Consider the following 20,159-nt stretch of genomic DNA (forward strand, 5'->3'; position numbering starts at 1 on the left):
CCTATTTGTTTGAGTCACAGGAACAGAAATAGTGAGATCAGCTTAAATAACTGAAGCTATTGATCTTTAAAGAGTCCTCCTTCTATTATTGTTTGTATATCTAGCAGAGCCAAAGAGCCTAATATTTTAGGCCATGTATTGTGTCTCTGCTTTTAGGATAACAAACAGGTATGATTCAGTGATTTTGAATCACTGAGAGACAAAATATAAAAATGTAATTACTGTAATTACCTCCCTGCTAATTAATCTTTTTTTTTTTTTTTTTTTTTTTTGGAAGTGACATCAGAAACAGCAGCATGTGACATCACGTGATGGCGGAGCTTCAGTTCATCCTTTGTCATCCTTTTTTTTTTTTTTTTTTTTTAGGACAGGGGGAAAGAATGAAAGAAAGAGGGGGAGAGAAAGAAAGAAAACCAAAGGGGAGAAGAGACGGTGAGAAGGGGGGGAAGAGAGAGAGAGAGAAAAAAAACAAACAAACAAAAAAAAAAAAAACAACTCCTGGGTCACCTGTATGGAGAGAGAAAAACAAAAAAAAAAACAGGGGAGACAGCAAACAACAAAGAGCAACATAATAATAGAAAAAAAAAAAAAAAAAAAAAAAGCACCATCACAATAAACTAGCTAGCAGTAGATATCAATAGTTACTAAATAATAAACGATATTGTGCAGCACGCAAGATAGACAGCGCACAGTGTGCTTTGAGGCAGCAGCCAAGAAAGCTGTAGTCCGCATCTGTGAATACCCATGTGTACACCTGTGTGCATACCTGTGTGGATCAGCATGCTTGTATTCCAAAGGTTTCTCCATGTAATGATCTGCTAGGGAGTGTGGGGGGGCCACAGCCCTGTCCTCTATGGTATCAAGCAGGTATGGAGGAGATCAAAACTCCAGACATCCAGAGGCCCCCAGAACACAAGAGACCAAGGAAGACCCACAGAGGGGCAGCTGCGCCACTGTCCCAGTAAGAGCTAAGGAGAGTCCCAGATGAGGGCTCATTCAGCAGCCGCGGAGCAGAAGCCAGGGGGAGTTGCAGTGACGCGCCCTTGAGCTCCGCCGGCAGCCAGCTGTGCCTGAGTGACCGAGCCCCAGGCCGAGAGGCCGGGGGCACCCCACCTCCGAAGTGGCCCGAGCGAGCCCCAATAAGCGGCCGCCAAGGAGTGAGCCGGTGTGTACCCGGACGCCCACCCCCAGATACAAAGAACCACCAACGCACCGATACCTGAGGGAGTCCGCCACCGGCAGGGGAAGTGCTAATTAATCTTGCTAGTGTCGTTCTTCAGTTGTTTCAAATCTCTCATCTCCTGCTTGAACGGACTCAAACTATATATATATATATATATATATATATATATGGAGAGAGAAAGAGAGATGTTCCCTTGGTCTGTGGAAGGGCTTTCCACAGACCGAGCACAGGGACTCTCTGTGACGTGATCAGTTTCGTTCATGTTAACCTGCGGGTGTTGATTTTATTAGTGGTTTGCACCTCCTACATGTAACTTTATGGGGGTTTCCTTTCAACAACCATCTGCAATTAATGGGTGACCCAGTTTTGTGGTCAAATCTGAAAGTACTTTCCTCTATGACTTTTGTTTTTAACAGCTTTTAATGAGTGGTCACCACAAAAACCACCTCTATTCTTTGTCATTTTCAACAAATATACACCATAATTTAGCTTAAGATTACTGTTTTGTTTTTTTTTTAGTAATCTTTAATACGCCACTGATCACATACAAAATACATGATTATCCATTTCAAAACTGTATTAATAAATCATTTGAACTCAGGGGAAAATGTATGTTTAAAAAGCAGGTGGAAGGGTCATAAAGAGTATTAAATGACAGAGGAAGCCATGACCATGATGTCTCCAGAGGATGCAGCCGACGTTTTGGGCCACAGCTGAAGAGTCATGAGAGGGGAGAGGAGATGTAACAGACTGGGACATCCTAAATTTGGAAACTTGTCTTAAGGTGATGCCAGTTAAAAGTGACCTTTTCTGAATCATACCCACTGAATGAAACCAGTTATACTTCAAGAGTGCCTCACTTTCCCACTTTCTCAGTCTATTAAAGGTGTTAGGAACTGTGACATCTTTCAACATGGAGCACTGTTGCTAATACCCTTTCTTGGTCTGTGATTTCATGTTGCTGTAGTGTTCTCTGTTTATGATTTGCTATATTCTGAGTTTTCCTATTCATGGCCAGAAACACCTTACCAAGGAAGTGTCTTAGTCAGCTGCTCAAACAACCTCAGTTCTTTCTGTTAGATGTGGGCACTATCAGTTTTGCTGTGAACACCTGAATGATCTGAGGATGAGTCCAGACACCTATTAGACAAAGCTCGTTTCTTCTGCTTTAAACTATGATCTACTCTTTCTAGTCCTCCTTGTCCTCCAGGTGTTGATCTCTGCCATCCCTCTCTATCAAGTGTGTCTGTGTATGATTAATACATTTGAGTTTTAGAGAGTTTTACATTTGCAACACATTCCAAGAGGATTTGGACTTTATAAAGGAGCTTTGGATGAGCTTATCTTGGAGAACTGGGAAAAGTATGCAGTTGAATAAATGAACCATCTGTCTGTGAGTCCTTGCATCAGGAAACACTGAATCTGTCTCCTGAGGGACAATCCTTTACGTTCCCTTTCTCAGTTTCATTAGTTACAATAAGACTTATTGACATTTAACCGTTTTAGTTTGTCAGTTCTAAATCTCTTGGAAACCCCCCGAATAACAGATCTCACACTCAATCACTACCCACAACATGTGGCCAAACGTGAGGGTAGGAACATAAATCAACCAGTAAATTAATCGCTTTGCTGTCAGACTCGGCTCTGTTACCCACAAACAGAGTAGCACACACAGTCTAACTCAGCACTTCCTTCTTGCTTGCTCTCTCTTCTCTTGCAGAGTCTGATTTGTGATGTTATACACTTTAAGGCTGAAACTGATTTTTAGAAGCTGTGACACACTGACCTCTCACATGAAGTCAGGAAGACTGCTCTCAGACCCACCTCTGCTAGCTGTACACGTAACCCAAGTAGACCTTAGTGGTTCCGGTCAAACAGATGATGTGAGTTAATCTTTATTTTTTCAAATCTTGATTTGTCCCAGGTGAATGTCTTCAGAAGAAAGAGCCAATTTGGTAAGAATATTTTAGAGGATTTATTTTCCATATTTTGTTTTTCTTACTTTAATATAAGCAATCAGAGTAAGCGGTCACACGCTGGTGGTTATCAAACTGAAAAGTCAACCCACAGTTTATCAATCTGGCTATGAATGTGATGACATGTAAGAGGTAATGTTGGCAGCGTGTGACACAGGGCTGAGTTTAAATTTGATGCAACAAACCTGAACATAGTGTAAATGGAAAGGCTTTAGGACCCAGGGGATTTTAGGGAGGGTATAAAGCAGAGGTGGTAGTGGGTGCTCACTGTTTCTCCCTACAGAAGTGACACAGATGTGGTTTGTGGGGACGCTACAAAGTTTTTGATAAACAATATCAGTGTCACGTCTGCACCTCTGTGTTATACTTCTTGTTTTACTTTGACAGTCTGTCATTTGTTAAAGTATTCTGCTTTGCTTCCTTTGTCTAGGTCTGATCACTCCCAGCTTTGCTCTCCTGCTGTGTCGCATTCCCGCGTCACTCTCAACTCAGTTGTTGTGTTGAACCCTCACTGGACTGTGTGTTTCTGCTGTCCTTCTGGTATTATTCAGGTTCTGTTTCCTGGTTTTGTTTTATTTTTTACTTTTATGTTTGTGTTTCTAGTTTAGCTTTATTGTATTTCATGTTAAAGCTTGTCTGATGAACTTGCTTAAAGAAACATATTTAACATATTTAAACGATGCCTTCTCTGTGCAGTTAATGAGTTGTGAAATAAAATATGTCACATTGGCTTTTACATGTCAACACGTGCAAGAAAAAATAACTTAAAAACCTCTGGAATTAAACAATGGTACAGAAATAATGCCTCATCTGCATAAGAAAAAATACCAGTACTGGGTCTGTATGGATCTGTCGGTAAAAAAAATTGACCATGGCGTTTTGAGTAGAGACCGGCCTACCAGGTATTATAGGAAAAGCCATAAAGCCTTTGAATGAAAACAAACGTTGTTGTGACAGTGATGTGCACTGTCTTGTTGGAATATATGATTTCTATACATTTTACATCAGATAAAAACTTTGTTTATACGATTTAGATAATTAATAAAAGCGTGATATTTTAAATGAGAATCAGAAAGAAAAGGTTTTTTTCGTGCTACACCTAAACTTGTTTTATATCTGACCCAGATAGACTGCAGGTCATAACTTCTTACCTAAAGTTTAGTTCACCTGACACCTGCCTCGAGTCTCTCCTCCTCCTGCCTCACCTTTCCCTCATTCACCCGCTGGCCTCTGTGGAAGCTTCGCCACAGACACCACCAAACAATTCGGTAATTTTTACACATCGGCCACAATCTGGCCAATCCACCACCTTTCATTGTTTATGCCGTTACAAAAACAACAAAACCATCGGCTTGTAAATAACCATTGGGCTCACCGGGCAAATGCACAGAACAAGAGCTCACAAAACAGCAGTTCGGGGATGATACATGGGTCCTCTGTCGGAATACAGGAAAACCCAGATCCATGAAATCCATGAATCATTGATCTTACTCCTTCAGTCAATACTCAATACTATGGCCCCAACTTGTGGCCATAGGTTAGGGTAGGAACATAGAACTCCGCTCTCTCCTTTGGATCAATTGGATCCCAACTACACTTCACTTTCCTCTCTCCCTATCTTGCTCTTTTTCTGGTGTAGTGTGCACTCTGGTAAATGATTTTATGTTTTTAAGGCTTTAATTGGCTGGAAAGGCATGACACTCTGTGCTCTTACATGCTTAATAGATTTTTAAAATTCATTTTAAACAGCAGTTTTCATGGCAGCTCTATGCAGTTAGTGATGTCTTACGGACAGAAAACTGTCGGCCTGATTTACTCTGTAAATGTATACTTTTAAATGAGCTCTGTCTGTAGTCAAAAAGTTACAAAAATGTCCACTGAACATGTAACTTTAACTGTAGGGTGGTGTACTGAAAGGAACAAACCTAAAAAAGGATAGACAATAAGAAAATCCCTTTCATTGGAGGCTTTGCTACAACCACACAGTCAAGCTTTGGATTCTGCTGTTCAAAGCTAAAAATGTGGATCTGAAAAACCCTTCGATGATAACTCCTATTTGGTGAAGAAATAGGTCAAAGTTCAAGGTCCGGCCTACTTTGAACAGCACGTAGTCATTGAGCTAAAATGATACATGCATGGATTGCACATCAGCCACAATTTATCAATCTAGCTATGAGCGTGATGACGAGTAAGAGGTGATGATGGCAGCATGTGGCCAGTTTGAAGAAAGGAGAAGAAAACAACAAACGTGAACATATAAAGACATGAAGAACACACAGTGGGAGTGTTTGTTGCTGTACATCATTTCCTCAGAATAGCCTGCTCAATTTCCACATTTCCTCTTTTTGTGACAAACTACAGTATATAAGATCACACAAGCGTCAGCCTAACAAACTTGCTTAGAGCACTGATCCAGAGTCAGATTTGACGCCTTTCAGCTCGTGAAGATGTGTCCGACTCTCTCCATCAGCCGCTGGATTTTCCTGCTCTGTCTGCCTGTCGTGATGCTCGTCTTTGTGCAGAAAGGTACAGCTCTTCTTTTAATGGTGTTTGCAGTGTTTTCGCTATATAGAAGGAAACACTATCTTTATTGTATCTCAAACTTTAATGACACCAGAGAGATGTTTAATATTGTTTTGAAAATGATCAATGTCTTTCAGGAACATTTAATAATCATGAATAATAGCAGTATTCCTAATATTTGTTGAGTTCATTTCATACTTACAATAACACTCGTGTCATGTCATGCTGATTAAGCTCATTGTTGTTCTCTTTTCATGCAGCCCATTCCTCAGCTCAGAGTTTGGATTTGCCGTGCTGCCACAAGGTCATCACCCAGGAAGTAAAGACAATCCAAAGTTGCTTTGAACAAAAACCACGCTATCGCTGCAGGCAACACGCCTTCCTGTGAGCAAGCCTAGATTTAAACACAACTCTGAATTTTCCATGTTAATAACGAGTACATTATACATGTTGCACTGAGACACTGATGTAACAACTTGTTTCAATTGTTTGTGTTTCTGCTTTTAGCATCATCAACAAGCGGCATAAAAATAAGATATGGTGCATTGATCCAAATTCTGAGTGGCTCAAAGACAAAATAGAGAAGGTGAGTCAAAGGTGACATCGCTCAAAGTGACTCTTCTGCAAACAAGATTACTGGATTGAGTTCCACTAAAGGAAACACCCGACTAAACTAAGTTGCCAAACGTCCATCTTCCATCATAGTCAGCACGATACGTTGACTACAGTGAATTTATCACTGGAAAATCCCCTCCCGTCTAGTTTAGTCGCTGCGTCTTTCAGCTGCCTCAAATCTCTCATCTCGCGGTTGAATGAACTCCAGCTCCATCATCTCAAACTGTGCCTGGTGACAGCAGACGTTCTTTTCTGGAAATCCACTGGGAGCTACTGGTTTGGGCCGCTCTAACCAGGACCTGCAGGAGAGCTGGTGTCACTATGCACACGAGGTTGGCGACTGTCACCAACTGTATCCCAGCATGGTGGAGGTGGAGTTCAACTATGGAATTAGGAACTAACTAACAAGGCAGCTGATTACTGCTGTTACGTCTTGTCACAAAATGTGTACAACATTATTGGTTAATTTATAAGAGGATTTTTTATATTAAAGTACATATTTTCAAGTTAAAGCTTTTATTACCCACTTGACTGTGGGTCAGTAAAAGCACTCCACTTATGTAAAAGAGTAAGTAGTGACTGTTGTGCTGAGCAATCATCGGGTGTCATTAGCTGCAGCCATTTCATAATAAATCTGCACACCCACACTTAGATTTGGCCACAACTGCTGTGGCTCATCCAGTGAAGTCAGTGTTTTATAAAGAGATATGGGATGAAAGGAAACCTCTAAAAATGTAGGAGGGGGAAGCCACTGATTAGCCTCTGCTGGTGTGAAACTGATGGATGATAATGTCAGACTCCCACTGTGAAGTAACATAGAAAGACAAAACTATAGATCAGCCTAACAGACAGTAATAATAAAATATTTCTAACTGTAAATATTTCTCTGTTTTCTTCTCCACAGGGAGAACTGAAATGTCCTCCGGTGATAAGTGTATGAAGCAACAATGAGACCACAAAACATCAGAGCAAAGAAGCTGATGACAACATTTTGTACTTATTTAATTGTAATTCTTTTTGCAGATGTATTTATTTATTTATTATGTAAGTTATTATTTTAGCCTTTAAGCCATCAACATCATTCCTAATTTGTTGTAGATGACAGTAATAAAAGTTGTTCTTTGTGACTCTAAATAAATATGGATCATGTTTAAAGTAAAATCTAATGCAGTTTGGTGATTTTTTTCTGGGCGGCAGTGCAGAGAAATTTCTGTTCTGACTCAGTGTCACATTTCTTTCAAATTGTTAACATGTAAAATATAACAGGTAGAAATCAGTTCATAACAGAGCTGAGGCAAAACCATTATTTTTATTAATCCTTACAAACAGTGGCGTCGTTAGGCCTATTTTAGGGGTGCTGAAGCCTCCCTAAAATATTCTTAAGCTCCCCTAAATAATTTGGCGGGTTTTTTTTTTTTTTTTTTTTTTTAACTTATTCGATTTTTGTTTTTTTACAGAACTTGCAGACAAATTCAATATAAAGATGCAGGAATATGAGTCTAAAGAAATAATAATATAAACCTGTCGCTATTCACACAAATATGATCATAACTCGGTTGGTCCCTTTCGCTTTACATTGTTAAGGTAGCGTCAGTGCTTCGTTATCCAATCCGTTCCAGTTGTTCACAGGGGACATCCACATGACTGAAAATCCAGTCCTCGTTTTCACTGCTACTTTACACTCCGCTCGTATACACCTGCGGACACACTAGCGTACATGTGGCAAACGGCAAGAAATCATGGATATACGCAAGTTTTTCAAGAAAGTAAGTCTTCATCACTGGCTGGTAGTAACAATTAGTTAGCTCCAGCTAACAGCGGAGTCCCATGTAAATAATGAACCAGGTGCTCCCCATTTTGATAAATAAAAACCTGGCTAGCGCACTAAGTTAAATTCTTAGCATAATGTTAATTTCTGTCACTCGTTTTAGCTCTGAAAAATCGAGCTGTGGTATGGTTATCATCAGTGGAAATAATAATAATCACTCCATCCCCATTAACCTGTAGGAGTCAGGGCAGAGGAGCACAGAGAGGCAGAGGGGAGAGACGTCTGCTGGAGAGGTGAGTCAAAGGATGGAGTCATTTGTGATGCAGACAGTCTGATTAGAATTTTATGGGACTCAATATGGATATGAAATATGAAACATTTCAGTCACGGTACAACATATAAGACCTGTTTAACTTGAGCTTTTATTTAGGAGAGTCAAGGTTAGAAAGTGGAGAGAGCAAAGAGAGATATATATATATATAAGTCAAATTAGCCTGACTCACATATTTTTGAGAGTTCTATTTTAATATTACTTCAATTCAAGTAATTTAGTAATATTTTTCAGGGCTTTAAATTGCAACCATTTTAGTCACATGCGTGCTCAAAATATAATGTTTGTAACTTCAAAATATTTGGAAGCAACAGAAGTCATGATATTAGCAATTTACATTACAATTCAGTATGTTTTAATGTATCTTGAAGGGTGAGGCAGAAGGGGAGGCTGAGGGAGAAAAAGGTCAACAGGCAAGTTCAAGTCAGAGAGAGCAAGGAGAGACAGAGGAGCTGCAGCAAATAGATCGAGAGGCAGAGGAAGATCAAGTTATTACAGAGAGAGGAGAGCAAACAGGCCAAGAGAGGGAAAATGATGAAGCAGCTGCAGCAACTCATTCTACTACAGGGTTTGATTTAGGTGACAAAGACACAGGGCCCAGACAGGTGAAGCTGAAGAGCTATCCACATGATACGTTTGGTACACAGAAGCGGGCATTTAACCACAGCTGGTTTGAAAAGCACAACTGGTTAGAATATTCAGTCAACCAGAATGCAGCTTTCTGCTTCCCATGTAGAGTGTTTGGCAAAAACATCAAACATGATAGTTTGGTCAGTAGCGGTTGCAAGAACTGGAAGAAAGCTTTAGTCATCTTTGGCAAGCATGAGATGGCACAAACACATAAGGACAGTGTTGTTACATGGAAAAGCTACCAGGGAACTAGCAAACAGGGAAACGTTGCACAGGTGATAGCAACTGCAAATGTGAGTGAGATAGTCGAAAGAAGAGAGTATCTCAGACGAATTGTTGCAGTCACCTCTATGTTAGGGAGACAGGGACTCCCTTTTCGTGGCCATGATGAAGGTGAAGACAGCCCAAACAGAGGGAATTTTCTTGCGTGCATGGAGCTTTTGAAGGAGTTTGATGCTTTTCTTCAAAAACATAATCCCCCATCAAATGCACAGTATATCTCACCAACATCCCAGAATGACATGATTGGAGGTGTACAAGCACATTTTAGAAGGCTTCATCCTGAGGCTATCTATGTGCATTGTTATGCTCATCAACTCAACCTGGTTTTGTGCAATACTTGCAAGGCTGTCCCAGAGGCTGTGGAGCTTTTCAGCTTGTTGGAGTGTGTGTATTCTTTCTTCAGCACCTCCCTAGTCAATCATCATAAGTTCATGGAGACTCAGGCAAAGCTTGGATTGACAAAAACTGAGCTTGTGCAACTTTCAAACACTCGCTGGGCATGTCAGTTGCGATCAATCAGTGCAGTTCTTGAGACATTGCCTGCCATTTTGGAGTGCCTATCTGCAATTGGATCCCCCATAGCTGTTGGTCTCAGAGCAAAGCTCTACAAGTTCTCAGCAGTCTATGCACTACTGATGTTTTAGTCGATTCTGTCTGTAACCGAAGGACTCCACAAATTCCTGCAGAAAGAGACTTTAGACCTGGCAGAAGCGTTTATCTGCAAACAAGCTGTGTGTGACACAATTAAGGGAAAACACTCAGATGCATTTGCTACAGAGCTGTATGAGAAAACCAAGGCCCTGTGTAACACCCACAGTATCCCTGAACCAGGTGCCAAGACAAGGCACAAACAGAGGAAAATGGAGGATTTTGTCCTGGAGGCAACTGTGGGTTCACGCACTGAATTGAACAACTCAGACACATTGAAAAGAGAGTTACTTTTCCCTTGTGTGGATCGGATGGTTGGCGAGCTTGATCAAAGATTTTGCAGTGTAGATGCAGGGCTGCTAAAAGGTGTCCAGGCATGTAGTCCTGAATCTGAGAACTTCTTGAGTGAACCACACTTGAATGAACTTGCAAAGCACTACAGACTTGACCTGAAAAAAGAGGAGGTTCTGGTGGCCAGAAACTTTCTTACCCGGAAAACAGAGGCTGGATGTCCACCCAAAAATATGTTGTCTGTGTACAACCTCCTTGATTCAGACATGTTTCCCTCTCTGAAGGCAACCATCCAAGTTGCCCTAACAGTGCCTGTCAGCAGCTGCTCGTGCGAACGGTCCTTTAGTGCACTGCGTCGGCTGCACTCCTGGCTGCGTCAAACAATGGGTCAGAAAAGACTTCACAGTCTTGCAGTCATGTCTATTGAAAAAGACACGATTCAGCATCTGAGTCACAACAGAGTGATTGACCGATTTGCCACTCTTAAAAACAGACGTCATTCTTTGATGCTTCCACCCACCAAGTAACTGGTGATTGCAGCCAGAAAAATTTACTTTTTTATTTTCAGTTTTTTTTCTTGTTATTGATGCGGCAAACACATTTCCTCTGTTTTTTTTGTTGTACTGTATTATAAAGCAGACTGAAATAAAACAATAGATCTATTGGTGGCCTAGGATGTTTAATCTGTCCAAAAAAGTAGGAAAACAATTTCTCAGTCTTTGTTTTCTGTTTGTGAAATTTTGTGCTCATTCACTACGTTCGTTCATGTCGTGTACATCTCTTGAGGGTTAAGCCCCCCCTGTCCTTAAAACCTAGTGACGCCCCTGCTTAAGCATGTAAATTATGGTGTATATTTGTTGAAAATGACAAAGAATAGAGGTGGTTTTTGTGGTGACCACTCATTAAAAGCTGTTAAAAACAAAAGTCATAGAGGAAAGTACTTTCAGATTTGACCACAAAACTGGGTCACCCATTAATTGCAGATGGTTGTTGAAAGGAAACCCCCATAAAGTTACATGTAGGAGGTGCAAACCACTAATAAAATCAACACCCGCAGGTTAACATGAACGAAACTGATCACGTCACAGAGAGTCCCTGTGCTCGGTCTGTGGAAAGCCCTTCCACAGACCAAGGGAACATCTCTCTCTCTCTCTCTTTCTCTCTATATATATATTAACCAGGTGAATTAAAATGCTTGAACATATAACATGGTTAAGTGTCAATATTTACATGAGGGATTAAAAATATGAGTGAAAAATGAATGTGTTGTGCTGGAAAAACAGCTGATTAAATTTATTGCATATATGCAAATTTTCATAATCAATGTGCAGGCTGAACTCAAACACAGGGCTCAGGAAGGTCACTTTAAGTGATTTTACTTACAGTGAACTATTTATCTTAATTTATTAGTTCGTGAAGATCTGAGCTCAAACGCCAACAGGAGCGGGTCAGATAGCTCCTCCACAGATCCTATTTCAGATTACTGCCTCTCAGGGAAACAAAACAGGACTTCTGCACAGAGGAGAAAACAAGTAAGCTACAGGCAACGTTTCATAGATGTGAGGTGACAACTTAAGAATCATGTGTGTTTAAAAATATTACAAAACATTTAAATACATCATCCAGCAGCTGGACTTGGACTTCTTTGACATACGGTTGATGAAAGGGTGTAAAATTCCCTTTAGGGTGCAGAACTTTCCTCTACACTAATTTCAGTAAATAAATCAATCTTTTAATTCTTACTTTTAGTGCTGCTTATTATTGCAATAATGATGAATCATGCAGACCAGAGCTTGCTTCACAGCAGCTTAATTCGGCTACAACTGCTAATATTGCTGCTACTGCTATAAAATGTCAGTGCTTGTTGGATGACTATTCATATTTGGGTTTATGGTGCATATTATCAGGCTTCAACCCATTACAGAAAATATTAGCTTGGAACAAACTAAACAACAACCCTCAGCACTGGAGGAAGAAAGCTACCAACCACAGCAGTGTGTGGTTGTCATGTTTCCATTGTGTGTCAATACATCACCAAACAGCCCCTAATTCAGTGACAAGCTTCAGTATATAAGATGACTCACTCTCACACTCTGACCAGTTCATCAACTGGTAACAAACAAACCTCAGATCCAGACTCATATTTGGTGCTTTCAGCGTCTGAACATGTGCCCGAGTCTCTCCACCAGCCACCCGATTCTTCTGCTCTCCCTGAGTGTGGTGATGCTCATCATCGTATCAGAAGGTAGAGTTTTTGTGTATTTCTGGAGTTTGCTCTGTTGTGACAGTTCAGTATCATCAGCTAAAAGTCTGTTCATCAAAGCGGTTATGAATCTATCTGACCTTAATGCAACTCAACAACTGTCATTAGGAACTGAAACTACTGTAGATTGTAACAGAGCCGGTGTTTGTTGACACATTGCAGCTGACTACATTCGGGAATTTGTTTTAGCTACTTGGAGAAACTCTGGACAAATTTAAAGCACAACTTGAAGATTTTCATGGTTAATTAAAACCACTTGTTTTATATTATACATAATAATTAGTAAAACATTTATGTAGCTTTATAAATCATCTGAGAACACAGTTCATTTTATCCTGTGTAAAGTCTGAAAAGCTCTGAATAATAATGAGTATAATGATGGTGTGTTGCAGGGGCTGGCCACGTGGAGAGTTCCTGCTATCATGCTGCTGAGCACTCTAAAACTAGGAAAAACAGCCATGTCGCACCTAACTGGACAAAAAACATCATCAGCTGCTTTAAACAAGACCAACAGGGCTGCACACCTGGCTACCTGTAAGCAGAACTTCCTTTGAATGTAAATAAAATGTAGGGCTGTATCCAAATATTAGCATTTTTGCATCTACATACGAGGAGTGAGCCTTTGATTTGCCTTTCTCTCTTCCTCTCTCTATACTTATTCCTTTCTTTTCTTATTCCAGGGTTAAAACAAGAGGAGGAAAGACATTTTTTCTCAAACCAGACACGAAGTGGCTGAAAAAGAAAATAAACGAGGTCAGAAACAAAATATAAATCAAACTGTGGGCACAAAGTCTAGAAAAAACAACATTTCCAACTGAAGTATTCAGATTATAAATGAATTAAAAGGTTATACAAAGACTCCGGACTTTTCTAATGTTGCTCCTTCGTGTCTTCTTTTCATGTCACCTTCTCTCTTTCCACACCACAGAAAACTCTGCAGTGTCCTCCAGTGATTTCTAAAAGAAGCTGATGTGGGAACAAAGAAAGTTGAAGCAAAGCAGCCACAGAAGCATTTTCCAGTTCAAACCTTTACAGAAACATCTGCTGAGAAACGTTTTATTATTTCTGTAAATTATTTGTAGAGCTTAAAAATCAGATTTTATGGAACTGTTTAGTTAAGATGTTTGTAAATATGAATGTTTCAAATGACCTTATTCTGTCTTCAAGATGAGATTGATGTTAAATTCTAATAAAAGTATTTAAAAGTCTGATTTGTTTCATTAGTCTGTGTGAGATTATTTATTATTTGCTGTCAGGATTTAAAGTGACAACACAACACTAACTGTCATAGTTAATGTGGGGAGGTACCCAGGGGCAATTTTAGACCATTTTGGGGGTGCTTCAGCAACCGCAAAATGAATCAAAGCACCCCCAAAGATTTCTTACTTTTTTGACAATATTTGCTGTTTGTGTGACACACTACTAAAAATATAAAAAGCATACAGTACTTGGTTGAGATGGAACATTTTAACAACAAAATTATAGATAACCCTCCCCCCCGCAAAGTGGTTTGTTCCAGCTCACCTCTCCCCTACTCTGGCTCTAGCGCCTTTCTGCCAGAGCGATGGTGGCTGAGACGCAGCAGAGCGGAGGTGTAAGTGCCTGGCCTAAAACATGTTGGCTGCATTTAACCTTCAGTTACTCTTTATATAGTTAGGTAGGAGTCAGTCCATGTTTCTTTTTAGCTGAAAAACATTACACCCCATGTTTGCTGCCCTACAATCCGTCCTGCTCTGTAGTAAAATCAGCAACATATGACCGTCCTGTTGCTCCCATTGAAATGTATACAGCCTATTTAAAATCTAAAACTTATAATTGTCCGCAGCCTTCTGTTGTTACCACTGTCCTGTTTGAAATGGATACTAACTAGCTAACTTACTGGATGCCCATTAACCTTATAACTCCTGTTGTGTGTGTGCGTGTGTGTGTTTGTGTACAGAGAGACAGCCAGGTTCATAATGGATATAAGGAAGTTTTTTCAAAAAAAGGAGCCACATTCAGGTAAAAGTGTAAAATCAAATGATCCGTCAAACAAGAATAATGTTGGATCAGTGTTTCAATGTTTATCTTTTATTAGATGTTCGTGTGGTTTGGTTATTTGCCTTTTGGTTGAAAGTACACTGAGAGAGGACTTTTTGTTAGTGATCATAATAGTATTTTTTATATCCATCCATCCATCCATCCATCCATCGTCATCCGCTTTGTCCGGGGTCGGGTCGCGGGGGCAGCAGCCTAAGCAAAGAGGCCCAGACCTCCCTCTCCCCAGCCACCTCCTCCAGCTTGTCCGGGGGAATACCAAGGCGTTCCCAGGCCAGCCGAGAGATATAATCTCTCCAGCGTGTCCTGGGTCTGCCCCGGGGCCTCCTCCCGGTGGGACATGCCTGGAACACCTCACCCAGGAGGCACCCAGGGGGCATCCTTGTCAGATGCCCGAACCACCTCAGCTGGCTCCTTTCGATGTGGAGCAGCAGCTGCTCTACTCTGAGCCCCTCCCGGATGGCCGAACTTCTCACCCTATCTCTAAGGGAGAGGCCAGCCACCCTTCGGAGGAAGCTCATTTCTGCCGCTTGTATCCGCGATCTCGTTCTTTCGGTCACTACCCACAGCTCGTGGCCATAGGTGAGGGTAGGGACGTAGATCGACCGGTAAATTGAGAGCTTCGCTTTTACACTCAGCTCCCTCTTCACCACGACGGACCGGTGCAACGTCCGCATTACTGCAGCTGCAGCCCCAATCCGTCTGTCGATCTCCGGCTCCCTTCTCCCATCACTCGCGAACAAGACCCCGAGATACTTGAACTCCTCCACTTGGGGCAGGAACTCATCCCCGACCCGGAGTGGGCACTCCACCCTTTTCCGGCTGAGAACCATGGCCTCAGATTTGGAGGTGCTGATCCTCATTCCCGCTGCTTCACACTCGGCTGCGAACCGTTCCAATGCGAGCTGGAGGCCCTCACCCGATGAAGCCAACAGAACCACATCATCTGCAAAAATCAGAGATGAGATTCTGAGGCCACCAAAGCGAAAGCCCTCCGCCACTTGGCTGCGCCTAGAAATCCTGTCCATAAAAATTATGAACAGAACCGGAGACAAAGGGCAGCCCTGGCGAAGCCCATCACCCACCGGGAACGAGTCCGACTTATTGCCAGCAATGCGAACCAAGCTCTTGCAACGGTTGTATAGGGATTGAATGGCCCGTAGCAATGGGCCAGACACCCCATACTCCCGCAACACCTCCCACAGGACACCCCGAGGGACACGGTCGAATGCCTTCTCCAAGTCCACAAAACACATGTAGACTGGTTGGGCAAACTCCCATGCACCCTCAAGTATCCTGGAGAGGATAAAGAGCTGGTCCAGTGTTCCGCGACCAGGACGAAAACCGCATTGTTCCTCCTGTATCCGAGGTTCGACTAACGGACGAACTCTCCTTTCCAGCACCCTGGCATAGACTTTCCCAGGGAGGCTGAGGAGTGTGATCCCCCTGTAGTTGGAACACACCCTCCGGTCCCCTTTCTTAAAGATGGGGACCACCACCCCGGTCTGCCAGTCCACAGGTACTGCCCCTGATCTCCACGCAACATTGCAGAGGCGTGTCAACCAGGACAGCCCTACAACGTCCAGAGCCTTCAGGAACTCGGGGCGGACCTCATCAACACCAGGGGCTCTGCCACCAAGGAGTTGTTTAACTGCCTCAGTGACCTCGCCCCCGGAAATTGGCGGGTCATTCCCCTCATCCCCAGACTCTGCTTCCTCCTCGGAAGACGTGTCAGTGGGATTAAGGAGGTCCTCGAAGTATTCCTTCCACCGCCTGACAATTTTCTCAGTCGACGTCAGCAGCGTTCCGCCAGCACTATACACAGTGCAGGTAGAGCACCGCTTTCCCCTCCTGAGACGTCTGACGGTTTGCCAGAATCTCTTCGAGGCAGTCCGACAGTCTTTTTGCATGGCCTCTCCGAACTCCTCCCACACCCGAGTTTTTGCTTCAGCCACTGCCCGAGCCGCATTCCGCTTGGCCTGTCGATACCTGTCGGCTGCCTCCGGAGTCCCACAGGCTAACCAAGCCCGATAGGACTCCTTCTTCAGCCTGATGGCTCCCTTCACCTCTGGTGTCCACCATTTGGTTCGGGGATTACCACCACGGCAGGCACCCACCACCTTGCGGCCGCAGCTCAATGCAGCAGCTTCGGCAATGGAGACGCTGAACATGGTCCATTCGGACTCAATGTCCCCAGTCTCCCTCGGAATGCTGTTGAAGCTCTGCCGGAGGTGTGCGTTGAAGATCTCGCGGACTGGGGCCTCTGCTAGATGTTCCCAGCACACCCTCACTACGCGTTTAGGTGCACCAGGTCTGTCCAGCGTCCTCCCCCGCCACCTGATCCAACTCACCACCAGGTGGTGATCAGTTGACAGCTCAGCCCCTCTCTTTACCCGAGTGTCCAGAACATATGGTCGCAGGTCTGCTGATATGATTACAAAATCGATCATCGACCTACGGCCTAGAGCGTCCTGGTGCCACGTGCACTTATGGACACTCTTATGTTCGAACAAGGTGTTCGTTATGGCCAAACTGTGGTTAGCACAGAAGTCCAATAACAGAGCACCGCTCGGGTTCAGATCAGGGAGGCCGTTCCTCCCAATCACGCCCCTCCAGGTCTCGCTGTCGTTACCCACGTGAGCATTGAAGTCTCCCAGCAGGACAACAGAGTCTCCAGGTGGAGCACCCTCCAGCACCCCCCCAAGGGACTCTAAGAAGGCTGGGTACTCTGAACTGCCACTCGGCGCATAAGCGCAGATGACAGTCAGGACCCGTTCCCCGACCCTAAGGCGCAGGGAACAAACCCTCTCGTCCACCGGGAAAAACCCCAACGTACCGGCAGCAAGCCGAGGGGATATTAAGATACCCACCCCAGCCCGCCGCCTCTCACCAGGGGCAACTCCAGACTGAGACAGAGTCCAGCCCCTCTCCAGGAGACTGGTTCCAGAGCCCAAGCCATGTGTAGAGGTGAGCCCGACTATATCTAGCCGGTACCTCTCAACCTCACGCACTAACTCAGGCTCCTTCCCCACCAGAGAGGTGACATTCCATGTCCCTATTGCCAGTCTTGGCAGCCGGGGGTCAGTCCGCCAGGGCCTCCGCTCCTGGCCGCCACCCGACACACAATGCACCCGACCCCTATGGCGCCTCCTGCGGGTGGTGGGCCTGCGGGAGGATGGGCCCATGTCTCCTCTTCGGGCTGTGCCCGGCCGGGCCCCATGGACTAAGGCCCGGCCACCAGACGCTCGCCCTCGGGCACCCTCCCCGGGCCTGGCTCCAGGGCAGGGCCCCGGTAACCCTATCCCGAGCAGGGTAAACTGTTCCCTCGGTGTCCTTTTCATAAGGGTCTTATGAATCGCTCTTTGTCTGGTCCCTCACCCAGGGCCAATTTGCCATGGGAGACCCTACCAGGGGGCAAAAGCCCCCAGACAACATAGCCCCTGGGATCCCTGGGACACACAAACCCCTCCACCACGATAAGGTAGCGATTCAAGGAGGGGAGTATTTTTTATATATTAATTTAATTTTAATTAAATTTTTTATATATTAATTTAATTTTTCATCTAATTGAATACAATCTATTTGTGTATGATTGTCAGTCCAAAGAGGGAGAGAGGAAAGAGGGGAACGTGAGGAGAAAGTACAAGGTCAGCAAGAACCAGATAAGGAAACAGACAGGGAACAGTGACAGGCACAACAGAAACTGTTAAACTGACAAAGAGAAAAAACCTGATTTTACTCACACAATCTGGAAGTTGTGTTCTCCCTATATTAAAGCTGCTGTACAGAATCTGCAAAACAAACTGGGTTGAAACATTTTTGACCCTCTTTAACAACATTCCAACATAACATTATCATTGATCGGGCAGACTAAAATTAATTATATATTTTTATGTGTTTCAGCCACAACTCTACTAAAACCTCAGCCAGTAATAGGTAGGCCAGCTTTTGGACCGTCCAGTTGTCTGTATGACTGCTGCAGTACGTACATCACATTTGCACATTATCAGAAAGAGCCAAACAGCCCTGGTGGAGTGAGAAGCTGCAAAGAGAAGCAGATGCTCTGTTTATATTCTACAAATGTTTTAAGCTTGTTTCAAAGATTCTGTACTGCAGCTTTAAATGTTTTCCAAAAGCACACATACACTTATCAGTGTTTCTCAAACTTTTTACAGTGTGGACCACCTGAGAAAATGTCAAGCTCTCCTAAGGACCACTATGAAAGCATGAAACTCATAAATCTTACAACACAAAATTAGTATCTGCAATAAAGATTTTTTCTTCCATTGTATACATTCTACCACAGGCAAATTTGCCTCCATTTTTATATTCTCTTTTTTTTTTTAAAATATTTTGTAATAATTTATTTGTAATAATTTATTCTGTTTTGGGAGTGTTTTTTTTATGTATCTGTATTATATTATACATACGCATTAAAAGTGAATCTCTGTCCAAAAAATGCACTCAGTTTACTTTTTTACTCACTATGAGCATCACTTATTATTCCCCCCCCTCAGTAATTAAGGTTAGGAAATTTTTTTTTTTATTCCAATCCATTCTTCTTTAGCAGCATTTAAATAACCTTTATCTGATTTGATGGTTTTGTTACAGACTTTTCAAAAAATCTTGATGATTTTAAGAATCTTATGGCTTAATAAAGAAATTTGCAGACTTGCACAGAGATGGTAAAATTACGATGACTGATAAAGGAGACTAAGACAACAGACGATGAGGACAGGGAGGATGCAGGGACCGAAAGAGACAGGGAAGAAGTCTCATTGTGACGAGTAAAGTGTATCTCAGCTGGCCGGGCAGCTCTCTGGGTGCTCAGCCCCCCCAAAGCTCTGATCCTAGAATCGCCCCTGGAGGTACCCAAACACAGACATCAGAGGCCTGTACAAAGCAGGATGATTCAGGCTTATTTAGTTAACCCTGCGTTCTCTGTGCAACCAAAGTGCTTCACTGTTTATCAGCGTACATCACCATGGTAACTTATGCTCCTCTCCTTGCACCTTTGCCCCTCCCACTACAGTTGCCAGCAGAGGAGATGTAACAGACTGGGACATCCTCACTTTGGAAACTTGTCTTAACGTGATGCCAGTTAAAAGTAACCTTTTCTGAATCATACCCACTGAATGAAACCAGTTATACTTCAAGAGGGCCTCACTTTCCCACTTTCTCAGTCTATTAAAGGTATGTTAGGAACTGTGACATCTTTCAACATGGAGCACTGTTGCTAATACCCTTTCTTGGTCTGTGATTTCATGTTGCTGTAGTGTTCTGTGTTTATGATTTGCTATATTCTGAGTTTTCCTATTCATGCGAATGCATCCCATAATCTCCAAAGTTGCCAGAAACACCTTACCAAGGAGGTGTCTTAGTCAGCTGCTCAAACAACCTCAGTTCTTTCTGTTAGATGTGGGCACTATCAGTTTTGCTGTGAACACCTCCTGAATGATCTGAGGATGAGTCCAGACACCTATTAGACAAAGCTCCTTTCTTCTGCTTTAAACTATGATCTACTCTTTCTAGTCCTCCTTGTCCTCCAGGTGCTGATCTCTACCATCCCTCTCTATAAAGTGTCTGTGTGTGATTAACTCAGCTAGCCTTCT

The 20,159-nt window shown here is 43.0% G+C and overlaps 3 protein-coding genes and 1 pseudogene across 3 annotated transcripts in view; all 4 read left to right on the top strand.

The window, feature by feature from the left end:
• LOC147322338 (uncharacterized) overlaps positions 1-8,520 on the top strand; it is a 99,688-nt gene extending 91,168 nt beyond the window's left edge. The window contains exon 5 of the mRNA XM_086306866.1: positions 8,305-8,520. Coding sequence (XP_086162992.1) covers positions 8,305-8,432 — 128 coding nt within the window. The 3' untranslated portion in view covers positions 8,433-8,520. The remainder of the gene's footprint in view (positions 1-8,304) is intronic.
• LOC147322344 (uncharacterized) lies at positions 5,550-7,377 on the top strand. The gene is made up of 4 exons (XM_086305196.1): positions 5,550-5,685; positions 5,943-6,066; positions 6,190-6,268; positions 7,202-7,377. The coding sequence occupies exons 1-4, from the start codon at positions 5,607-5,609 to the stop codon at positions 7,235-7,237; spliced, it is 318 nt and encodes a 105-aa protein (XP_086161322.1). The 5' UTR covers positions 5,550-5,606; the 3' UTR covers positions 7,238-7,377.
• A 559-nt stretch (positions 8,521-9,079) lies between the features above and the next one.
• LOC147322345 (zinc finger MYM-type protein 1-like) lies at positions 9,080-10,832 on the top strand (annotated as a pseudogene).
• Positions 10,833-12,413: 1,581 nt separating this feature from the next.
• Positions 12,414-13,578, top strand: LOC147322346 (uncharacterized). The gene is made up of 4 exons (XM_086305197.1): positions 12,414-12,492; positions 12,903-13,044; positions 13,191-13,263; positions 13,439-13,578. The coding sequence occupies exons 1-4, from the start codon at positions 12,414-12,416 to the stop codon at positions 13,478-13,480; spliced, it is 336 nt and encodes a 111-aa protein (XP_086161323.1). The 3' UTR covers positions 13,481-13,578.
• The last annotated feature ends 6,581 nt before the right edge of the window (positions 13,579-20,159 follow it).

The sequence above is a fragment of the Aulonocara sp. 'chitande type north' Nkhata Bay genome, linkage group LG9 (genome assembly GCF_057382095.1).
Source record: "Aulonocara sp. 'chitande type north' Nkhata Bay isolate Kocher_YH1m ecotype deep benthic linkage group LG9, A_spYH_male_GT1.1, whole genome shotgun sequence".
NCBI classification, from domain to species: Eukaryota; Metazoa; Chordata; class Actinopteri; order Cichliformes; family Cichlidae; genus Aulonocara; species Aulonocara sp. 'chitande type north' Nkhata Bay.

What these genes read in the sequence shown, in the direction of transcription:
- LOC147322346 (XM_086305197.1), top strand. Translation starts at nt 12,414, where the DNA reads ATGTGCCCGAGTCTCTCCACCAGCCACCCGATTCTTCTGCTCTCCCTG. An exon ending in GCTCATCATCGTATCAGAAG is followed by an intron (nt 12,493 to 12,902) that starts GTAGAGTTTTTG and finishes GGTGTGTTGCAG; the next exon opens with GGGCTGGCCACGTGGAGAGT. An exon ending in GGCTGCACACCTGGCTACCT is followed by an intron (nt 13,045 to 13,190) that starts GTAAGCAGAACT and finishes TTCTTATTCCAG; the next exon opens with GGTTAAAACAAGAGGAGGAA.
- LOC147322344 (XM_086305196.1), top strand. Translation starts at nt 5,607, where the DNA reads ATGTGTCCGACTCTCTCCATCAGCCGCTGGATTTTCCTGCTCTGTCTG. An exon ending in TGCAGGCAACACGCCTTCCT is followed by an intron (nt 6,067 to 6,189) that starts GTGAGCAAGCCT and finishes TTCTGCTTTTAG; the next exon opens with CATCATCAACAAGCGGCATA. An exon ending in TCAAAGACAAAATAGAGAAG is followed by an intron (nt 6,269 to 7,201) that starts GTGAGTCAAAGG and finishes TCTTCTCCACAG; the next exon opens with GGAGAACTGAAATGTCCTCC.